At 36.8% G+C, this 11,404-nt stretch overlaps 1 protein-coding gene across 1 annotated transcript in view; it reads right to left on the bottom strand.

The window, feature by feature from the left end:
* Positions 1-708: 708 nt before the first annotated feature.
* The window catches only part of cusr (Copper-only SOD repeat protein), a 19,690-nt gene continuing 8,994 nt past the window's right edge, over positions 709-11,404 (bottom strand). Inside the window, exons 4-10 of the mRNA XM_041260557.1 lie at positions 10,161-10,238; positions 9,290-9,394; positions 7,204-7,345; positions 5,432-5,546; positions 4,656-4,780; positions 3,166-3,246; positions 709-1,683 (exon numbers count right to left, since the gene is read on the bottom strand). Of these exons, the coding sequence (XP_041116491.1) occupies positions 1,580-1,683; positions 3,166-3,246; positions 4,656-4,780; positions 5,432-5,546; positions 7,204-7,345; positions 9,290-9,394; positions 10,161-10,238 (750 nt within the window). The 3' untranslated portion in view covers positions 709-1,579. The remainder of the gene's footprint in view (positions 1,684-3,165; positions 3,247-4,655; positions 4,781-5,431; positions 5,547-7,203; positions 7,346-9,289; positions 9,395-10,160; positions 10,239-11,404) is intronic.

Genomic DNA, 11,404 nt, shown 5'->3' with positions numbered 1-11,404 from the left:
ATGGCTTTATAGTGAAGTTTTAACATGTTCAGAGTTTAAGAATTTAATGTTAAAATACAATTGCTGTTTCTGTGCTAATCTTCATATACATGTTCTGTTTCTGTGCTTATTTTCAAAGTCATATTGGCTTCCTAATTTAAAAAAAAAAAGTTTTATTTTCGCTCGGTGCATATTCTATAATTTCAATCTTTCACGATATCTATTCAAGTGAATACAGGGCAGTTTGGATTAGGGTTATTTATAATGTTACAGGGTTAAACATATTAAATGTTTCTAAGGGGGCAGCGGTGCCTCTAATGCGGCTGACAGATGGGCCTGTTTGGGAACCCTTGTCTAAAGCACATGAATGGCTGTAGTTAGTACAGTAGGGTGCATTTTATGCAGTGTATTCTTATGACCACAAGAGGGAGAGAGGTCGCAAAGACATATTTAAAAAAATATAACAAGAACACATTTAAGAGCAAATCCATGCCTGTGTGTGATAATGTAATTCATGTTTGTAATAAAATTAAATTTATAGACCTAGATGTTTTTTCAGATACAGTAAGGCTAAACAAATAAATCCAAACTATAAGTGAAAAATGTTGAAATACATTTGAGCTATGTTTTCGGGAATGCAATATTTTCATAATCCCTCATCAATTTACATTTTTTGGGGTATTTCTTTGATTTAAGATAACACAATAGCAACAATAAAAATCAGCCACACACATGAATCATATTTATTCAATAATAGTATGTATCCTTTCAATCATAAAGTCTAAATAACTTCACAGATACAGGAGCAGAATTCCCAGGCGCTCTACGGGTTTGCAACATGATCACACCTGAGTAAGACACGAGTTTACAGGGACGTTAACGAGGGTTGACAGGAATCACTTCAATTACACAGTTCAAGTACATCATAGCTTCTTTTTTTTTTTGTACACTCAAGAACTCGGGGTCTCAGGATTTTTCTTTTTTATTCATTATACCTACCAACATAAGGCTTAATTCATCTAATAAATGGTTCATTCTTAATTAACTAAAATACATTTTGTAATAAATAAATACAGATTTGTAATATTTCCTAGTTTTTATACTGTATGTTCATCTAGTGATCTGAATGTAAGAGCCTCAATCTATACCTGTTATAAAGGGATAATTCCCACATCAAAATTTAGATTTTAAATCATTTTTTATGCATATTATACTAATGCAGTGCCTAAAATAAAGTTCTAAATAACATATATATAATGACCTGTAAATAAAATATTCCTCAATGCATAACCCTATTATTACTCAGAAATGTTTCAGCATTTGTTTTTCTAGAGCAGATAAAGTGCAAACAAGTAAGTGTACAGACAGTAATTAGGGCAGTACATTCTGGGTGTGTGCTAGGCTGTTTCAGTGACACCTCAAAACTCCCTCGCATTTGAAGGAATTTTCAGATACACCTTATTTCACTTCACTAAAGCTTTCTGTGTTTGCATTGTAATTGGAGTACTGTAACTGGAGTTTTATCATCAGGTCAACAGCTCCTTGGAGGCAAAGAGAATGCTGCATGGAAGGCCACTGTGATCCTCTCAGTGGCTGCGAGTTACAGTAACATCACAGAAAGGATGAATGGAGGAACAGCGGCCAGCAGAGTCAACAGGTATCCTCGACACTTCACATACTGGCTGGCATTGGGAACTTCGGGATCTATAAAAATAGATCATATAACATATACACATCAGTACAACAGTAGCAATACCATTTAACATATACACATCAGTACAACAGTAGCAATACCATTTAACATATACACATCAGTACAACAGTAGCAATACCATTTAACATATACACATCAGTACAACAGTAGCAATACCATTTAACATATACATCTGAAAACAACAGTAGCAATACCATTTAACATATACATCTCAATACAACAGTAGCAATACCATTTAACATATACACATCAGTACAACAGTAGCAATACCATTTAACATATACATCTCAATACAATAGTAGCAATACCATTTAACATATACACATCAGTACAACAGTAGCAATACCATTTAACATATACACATCAGTACAACAGTAGCAATACCATTTAACATATACACCTCAAAACAACAGTAGCAATACCATTTAACATATACACATCAGTACAACAGTAGCAATACCATTTAACATATACACATCAAAACAACAGTAGCAATACCATTTAACATATACACATCAAAACAACAGTAGCAATACCATTTAACATATACACATCAGTACAACAGTAGCAATACCATTTAACATATACACATCAGTACAACAGTAGCAATACCATTTAACATATACACATCAGTACAACAGTAGCTATACCATTTAACATATACACATCAGTACAACAGTAGCAATACCATTTAACATATACACATCAAAACAACAGTAGCAATACCATTTAACATATACACATCAAAACAACAGTAGCAATACCATTTAACATATACACATCAGTACAACAGTAGCAATACCATTTAACATATACACATCAAAACAACAGTAGCAATACCATTTAACATATACACATCAGTACAACAGTAGCAATACCATTTAACATATACACATCAAAACAACAGTAGCAATACCATTTAACATATACACATCAGTACAACAGTAGCAATACCATTTAACATATACACATCAAAACAACAGTAGCAATACCATTTAACATATACACATCAATACAACAGTAGCAATACCATTTAACATATACACATCAAAACAACAGTAGCAATACCATTTAACATATACACATCAAAACAACAGTAGCAATACCATTTAACATATACACATCAGTACAACAGTAGCAATACCATTTAACATATACACATCAAAACAACAGTAGCAATACCATTTAACATATACACATCAGTACAACAGTAGCTATACCATTTAACATATACACATCAGTACAACAGTAGCAATACCATTTAACATATACATCTCAATACAACAGTAGCAATACCATTTTTTAAATTACATTGATGACACAATAGTACTGTTTGCTTTTAGATAACAACAATTCAGACTACTTTACATCTGGAGAGTCGAACTGAAGACACTCCTTGATGGGGATAATTTGATGTAATAAAGTGACACCTTATATGGCTGGGGGGAACCTACTGAGGTATGCATACTTACCATCTGGAGAGCACAGCTTGGACTGTCTGAACTTTCCCAGTTTCTCTTCATGTTGGAATGTCTTTGTTATATTTACATCACCTGGAAGACAGTAAATAAGGGTGCAAAGTTTAACATTTTATAGAAATGCAATTATATTCAAATATGTTTTCACTTTGTCTTGGCTTCTTAAACTTCTGCTAAAGCAGTCTGGCATATACACACATTAACTTGCCTTGCAGAAGCTCAGGCACACATTTGTGTTACAGTATGTGATAAGCTAGTCAGGCCACCCTATAAACAATTCTTTGTAATATTATCCAACAAGCCCCTTGGCACATGGATGTGGTTATGAATGAACAGAGGTAACAAACCCAGGGCACCCTCAACCCTAACGTCAGTTTAGCAGTTAAAGTTTCTCTGAGATTATCCGGTACTGGAAGGCTGCTTTTGTTCTTTCTGTACAAACAATTAAGGCTCTGACCTGCCAGGTCTGGAAAAATAAAAACCAAGCAAAAAGTGAACCAGCCGGGGGCAGGTAAAGAGTGGCAAGGCTTTGTGTCAACCAGGAACCAAGTGTATTCACATAACATAAGTATAATGCAACTTTCTGAGAATTATTATACTCTCAAGAAATATATTAACAGTAGTATCTATTCTTAGGAAATCACACACACACACACACACATAAACACACACACACACACACACACACACACACACACACACACACACACACACACACACACACACACGCACATATTGTAACATATTGTTACCTTTGAATTCTATTTTTTGTATTTGTTATACTTTTTGTGTACATAGTTTAGTTATCTAGTATATTAAACTGTTCTAAGGAACGACATGTTCTCTCTCACTTTCATTAAATGTAACCCAATCCTGCTTAGAACCAAATACAGTATTCAGGTTTCTCTTTTCAATTCAGTGGTTTCAGAGGCTATTGCATTCTTGTGCAACTGGATACTTTATTGAAAGAGGTGTGAATCATGGTCCACTAATCCACCCGGTGATTTCTCCTGAGTAGCTATTTTCATGTTCTCAGTACAGTGTGATTTGCCCTTTACTCATAAGGTTTTAGTCATTGCAAAGACAATTTTTACGGCATTTTGGACGACATTTATAAAACAAACAGTGAATTTTAGCCACATGCTTGATTTTCAGCAGCTTCACATTTGAAGTAACTGCAGAGGACTCTTTTGTTAGCATATTAATTCACAGCAAGGGTGTGATGTAATCCACACTCACTGTGACCTAAATGATTACATTTATCCATTTCCCCATCTGTGTATTTGTTTCCTAGTGTTTTTCATTGTAGATCCTTAAACTGAAGTCTGGCCTGTCACTCCCTGTTCCCTGGCAAGGACTGATATTTCCACGTTATATTTCCAACTACACTTCTGACTGCGAGACATCAAGGATATCAAGGCTTTGTCTTCTGGAGGCTGTTTGCCCTGGTGAAATCTGATGTGTTAGTGACTTGTCAATTTTACCTGACACAAAGAAGTTGACCTGCTGGCATTTGTCCTTGTAGATGAGAGATGGAGCCCCTGGTAAAATAGTGACCTCCCACGGCTGGACCTTGAGAATGCTGGCAACTGTATTGCGGAACTCAAACCTACAGAAGAAGCAAGATGCTGAGCTACAGTACAGTACAGTGTGTGCCTATACAGAGAGGCCTTAAGAACACCATGTATCATCCTGTACTCATATATCCACAGTAACAATGATGTGCAGTATAGCATGTGCCCACATAGAGGTCTATTGAATTCCAGCATCACAGCTACACACGCTAGCATTACTGCTGAGTGTACAAGTAACATTGTTTTTACTGCAGAAAGGCCCTTGGTGTGTTTTTGTGCTGTGTAAGCATGTTGCTGCAGCACTCATCACACAGTAGGAAGGAGCTCTCTTATTACAGTATTAACACTGCTGGTGTCATCTGAAAGATATTTATTACATGTAAAATTGATAACTCACCAATGCATAATTTAACAGTAACAAACAGGTTATGGAATTGTATGCTGCAATAAGACATGGTGAGCTATTCCTATATCTACCTCTCTGGAAAATTCCCTGTTTTCTTCAGCCATTGACCGGTGTGTAATTCCTCTTGTTGTGCCTTTGCAGATCCCCATGCCTACACATAAGCTAGTTACTGTCAAAATGCACATTGAAGACAGGGACCCTTGTCATGAAAATAAAATGCAAAAAACAGACTTCTGTGGGTGTTTGTATTTCTCCAGGTTGTAGACTGGGGGACACTGACCTGCTGAAGGAGTTTACTTTGGGGAATGTCAGCAATGCAGTAGGAGAGTCCGGCAGGATGCTTGCACAGTCCACGATTCCACTACTGCTCTTGAGGACTATTGACCTGTATACAACTACAGCAGGAAACAAAGAAGGTTCAGGACCTTTTAAACAAATCTTCTTACTGGGAAAACTAACTTTCTGTTCCAGCTATTTTATTTCTCTTGTTACTCTTCAATATGTTTTGGTTACTCTTGCATAGCTGGTCAAGGTTTGCCGTTACCGTAATATCTGGAAAGCAAGCAAGCAGAAAATGTCCTGATGTAATTTTTTAAAAAAAAAAACATACAAGTAGTATTTTCCATGCCCTGGACATTACATAAATGTAGTTTGCATTTTATACATTTTATATGAAATGTGTTTTGTGGTAAGGGAATTGTTTATTTAATCATTCATACTGCATATGAACACTGTAGGAAATACTGTATGTGTGTTTTTCCACTGACTATACAAATGTTGTCAGTCTTATACAATAACGAGGACAGCAGAAAGGACCAGAAATATAAATGGTCTAGATGAATCTGCTTACAACTGAAACATGATCCGAACTGATAAGCAGTTTAATATGATTCCTCGTCACATCTTAGTGAAAGAGGGTTTGTGTTCTACTCTCTTTTTTATGTCTTTATGAACATATAAAAAAAAAAAAAACAACACAAATGCATTCTTTACAAGTTTCCTAGGTAACACTTTACATAAAGTGTCTCGAATTACTGTGTATTTACATATTAGTTACTTAATGAAATTTTCTTTGCATGATATAACCCCTACAATAAACCTAATTCTAACCCTAACTCTAAACCTAACCCTAACCCTAACCCTACCCATAACTCTAAACCTAAACCTAACCCTAACCCTAACCCTAACCCTAACTGTAAACCTAAACCTAACCCTAACCCTAACCCTAACTCTAAACCTAACCCTAACCCTAACCCTAACCCTAACCCTAACCCTAACCCTAACCCTAACCCTAAACCTAACCCTAACTCTAAACCTAACCCTAACCCTAACCCTATCCATAACTCTAAACCTAAACCTAACCCTAACTCTAAACCTAACCCTAACCCTAACCCTAACCCTAACCCTAACCCTAACCCTAACCCTAACCCTAACCCTAACCCTAACCCTAACCCTAACCCTAACCCTAACCCTAACCCTAACCCTAACCCTAACCCTAACCCTAACCCTAACCCTAACCCTAACCCTAACCCTAACCCTAACCCTAACCCTAACCCTAACCCTAACCCTAACCCTAACCCTAAAACCTAACCCTAACCCTAACCCTAACCCTAACCCTAAACCCTAACCCTAACCCTAACCCTAACCCTAACCCTAACCCTAACCCTAACCCTAACCCTAACCCTAACCCTAACCCTAACCCTAACCCTAACCCTAACTCTAAACCTAACCCTAACCCTAACCCTAACCCTAACCCTAACCCTAAACCTAACCCTAACCCTAACTGTAAACCTAAACCTAACCCTAACCCTAACCCTAACTCTAACCCTAACCCTAACCCTAATCCTTTTCTGATGCACTTGTGTACTTACATATATCATACACAAATATGTACTCGTTAAGCACATTATAACTGTGCATAATACCATTGTAATTATGTGTAAGTACATACGTAGTTACAATATAACTATGATGTAAATACACAGTAATTAGACATTTCATGTTAAGTGTAACCATTTCTTTTGTTTTACAAAGCAGCCATTAGAACATTACCAGTGAAATCCCCAGCCAGTGGGAGATTGGTGTCAGTTAGCAGCTGCCGGCTTCCCAGACTAACAGGACCTTGTTTTGATGTCATGTCTCCAACCATGCAGCTCAGAGGGTGACCAGGAGAACAGTTAGTGCTGTAACCAGCCTGGAAGCACAAACAGTCTTTAATAGCCCATCATAGAGTAAGAAGTTCCACGTGTAAAAGCTCTATCACGGAGAGATTTTAAACTCTTGGTATGCACAGCAGTTCTAGTGACATAGTGGGACTGTACATAACACCAGATCCAGGACACACTGCTCTGTGAACGATTGTAGATTGTACAATTATTTTAAAATCATAGAAGCATATCGCCATATTGGTAACTGAAAATTCAATTTGAAATATCAAGTTTAATTTGACAGCGTGCACAGTTATTTAATATATTAAAATAAGAAATCATTGTTATACATTATTATGAGTTCATTACATTTTGGGTGGTGGTGGATTGTCTGTAGTTGTGTCAATTTTACTTCATAATATTACATTTAATTACTGCACTAATACCTGATTATGACGTCATTACAACAGGCTTATAAAGCCAGTGTAACCTCCCTAGGGATAATCTACGGGATTATTAACCTACAAATAACCCACCAGTAACTGTAGCAGGGGTTGGAACCTTAGACCCAGTGATTTGTGAGTAGTGACAAGTGTCCTTGTGTCTTTATCAGTGAAGAGAAAGGTGGACCAAGAGTGCTGTGAGTTTCAAGAGAAACAGGGAAATTTGTATTTCTTTGTGGACATGAATGGAAACCCAATGTGCTTTATTTGTAAGCAACATGTGGCTGTTGTGAAAAAATACATTATGAAGCAAACCATGGCAGGACGTATGATAAATATACAGGAACGTACGTGAAGATAAATATTGAATTAGCAGTCATTGTAAAAGGGGCAACCAATGTTTACTAATACTTGTAACATAAGTGATGCTGCTATTAGGCAAGCTATGTGATTGCCCTCAAAATAGACAAATTCTTCAAAACCATTTCCTGATGTAGTTTGTGAAGAAATGCTGGTAAAAGCTGCTGAAATATTCCATCCTGAGAAGCAGCAAGCTTTCTCCGTCATGAATATCAACAAATCTAAATTCCGTTCTCAACTAACTGGCACACACCTTAACTTGATATTCAAGATATCCTCAGCCCAGTCATTTGCTCCAGATGTTGATGCGCTGGTTCAAGCAAAGCAGTCCCAGGTATCAGGAAGCAGCAGTAACAGTCACTAATATTCTTTGTCTATCTTTTGGTAAGTGTTAAATAAAAAATGCATCCGTATCTATTTATATTTTGAGATTTTTTTGTGCAATTATTTTTTTTTTAATCTGTATCCTGTTGAATAAAAAAAATGATGTTTTTCGATATATTCCATGGGCCAGATGGCATCACTATTGGGGCCCTGATTTAAACAATTAAGTTCTTTATATACGTAGATTTCTAAAAATGTCAAGCCTTATGAAATGCAGATGTCAGTATGGCAGCAGAGCTCCAGGTTAATTGCTAAAACATTCCTAGCAGAGAGAGTCTGAATGAGGGGTGTGTTGTGTGCGCTTGGCTTTGTGCAGGACTGGATCCCAAGCTGCATTCTTCATATCCTCAGGGAGGTGGCACGACAACTGAAAGCGTGCTTCATCAGCACCGACAACTGAAAGCGTGCTTCATCAGCACCGACAACTGAAAGCGTGCTTCATCAGCACCGACAACTGAAAGCGTGCTTCATCAGCACCGACAACTGAAAGCGTGCTTCATCAGCACCGACAACTGAAAGCGTGCTTCATCAGCACCGACAACTGAAAGCGTGCTTCATCAGCACCGACAACTGAAAGTGTGCTTCATCAGCACCGACAACTGTTCTTTTAAAAAAAGTATAATAGAGTGAGTTGTGAAAGCAGTGTAGATTGTAACATACAGTATAAGCACTTTCTATTGGTTTTAGATGTGAAGGTGGCTTGGTGTTAGATTCCACTGCTCAGTAAGTTCTCCTTATATCATAACTGTTCCATTATCTGTCCAGCTGGGTCTGATTCCTTCCCAGGGGCCTGTGAGGACTTACCCCAGTGTTCATTTTGAAAGGGTTGTAGTCGTCTCCCACGCCTGAACATGTGGTGTCATTGTCCTGTAATCGGTTGGTGTGAATGTACCAAGCAGCTTCTGTGACCTTCAACATCCAATGGAAAGGAAACAAGTCAGACTTCCTAACTAACCCCTTTATCAGCACAACGTCCAGAATTCAAACCAAGATGCAAAAAATAGGGTCAAAGCTATTTATATTCCTTGCTGTATATAGTATGTTAAATACTATGGTTCCCAGTATTTCGGCAATTATATGTGCAGTTAACAAAATGGGCAACTTAAATCCATAATATTTTGGTGTTTTCAGTTTTTATTACAAACTGTTCAATCTTCCAGTTGCAGCAACACTATACCTTGCCAGGAAATGACACAGCTGGCTTTTTTTAGAGCATTTTACAGTACTGGGGAATCACTTTGGGTATGATCAAATACGCAACTCTCTGGTCATCCTGAACTTGCCCATTCAAAATAAGAGTTTAATTCAATCGATGTGTATTCCCTGGTACTGTAAAATGCTCTGATGATTCAGCTATGACTTACCCCAGGTGTAAAGGTTGATCAAATCAAGAGATTGTTTTTATTTTTTTTCCGTAATTGTTTCTTGTGACTTCTGAATATTACCAAAAGGCAAACTGCTCCCATCAACCCCTATGATTTTGTTTTATTATTAATATTGAATAGGACGTGTTTTACCAATAGTTTATTTTCATTATGCTGTGCAAGGGAAAGTAATAAAACATATGCAATCTCTGAATTTCAGTTGCTGAAAATAAATCTTAAATGTTTGATTTATATTTTAACCACTAAATTCCAGAAACCTTTTTTTTTTTTTTTTTTATCTTTTTACTTACATTAAGTCTCTGGGTAGATTGTAAATCCACTTGTAAAATAGTATCACTGGAGCTCCCATCTGGAAAGGTCTGCTGAGCCTGGAACACAACATGCAAATGAGACTAGATGGAATGTGGAACACATAGTCCTGCACAGCTGTGGTAAGGGTCTGTTTCCATTTGAATGGATGTTAGGATTTTTATTAGAAATCATACACATTTATTTTTTGGATGGGAATCTAAAATGTTTAAGTGAATGCAACACATTTTCTAGTAGCCAGTAGCATAAAAACACTGTTTGATTAAAAAATAAACATTCAACCATCAAATCAAATAGACAAAAGGATCGAGAGTACAGTGATACCCTATAAATGCGACTGCAGTGATTCAATCCTAGCCTCTCAATAAGCACTTTGATGTTATTGGCCAATCCTAGCTGCTGTCTATCTTGTGTGGTAGCAGTAACCTCAGTGCCCCATGAACACTGTGTAAATATAACATTGCAGATCTGCACTTCCCCAACTATTAATGATTCTCAACTCTAAGTCAGTCATCTTTGTAAACTCATACGACTGAGCCACTATAAGCAATGTGTTCATGTGAACTGCATTAATGTATTGGAATGGGTTTGAATTGTACCTCGATTACCACAGTGATATGGAGATCCATATCTGTAACTGAAAATTCAATTTGCAATACAAATTTTACATTGGCAGCGTGCACATTTGTTATTGACACTTATTTGTTGTTTATGAACATAAGTGTATAACATTAGTCACTACTAAAATAAATATTTAACCTTTCCTATCATCTATCTTGTTGTTCAGGAAAAGTTCCAGAAAAATTGTACACGTAGGATGCTGCGATGAGCCCTTAATAAAAATCAACTTTTTTTTTTATATAAGATTTATTTAATATACTAAAATAAAAATCACCACTCCTTTGTTATACATTATTATGAGTTCATTACATTTTGGGTGGTGGTGGATTGTCTGTAGTTGTGTCAATTTCACTTCACAATATTACATTCAATTACTGCACTAATACCTGATTATGACATCATTACAACAGGCTTATAAAGTCCCGGTCTGCCAGTGTAACCTCCCTAGAGCTAATCTACAGGATCATTAACCTACAGCAAACTGATGATTGCACAGAAATGCTATGAATACCATTGTACCATAAATATAGATTTTTGATCTCCGCTTGTATCTCCACCATTTTCTGCTTTGTACCAATCACCATTTCCCGGTGTTTCTTTATTT

The sequence above is a fragment of the Polyodon spathula genome, chromosome 10, assembly GCF_017654505.1.
Source record: "Polyodon spathula isolate WHYD16114869_AA chromosome 10, ASM1765450v1, whole genome shotgun sequence".
Classification (NCBI taxonomy): domain Eukaryota; kingdom Metazoa; phylum Chordata; class Actinopteri; order Acipenseriformes; family Polyodontidae; genus Polyodon; species Polyodon spathula.
Note: the sequence above shows the minus strand (reverse complement) of the source record. Positions and strands in the feature narration are given on the sequence as shown.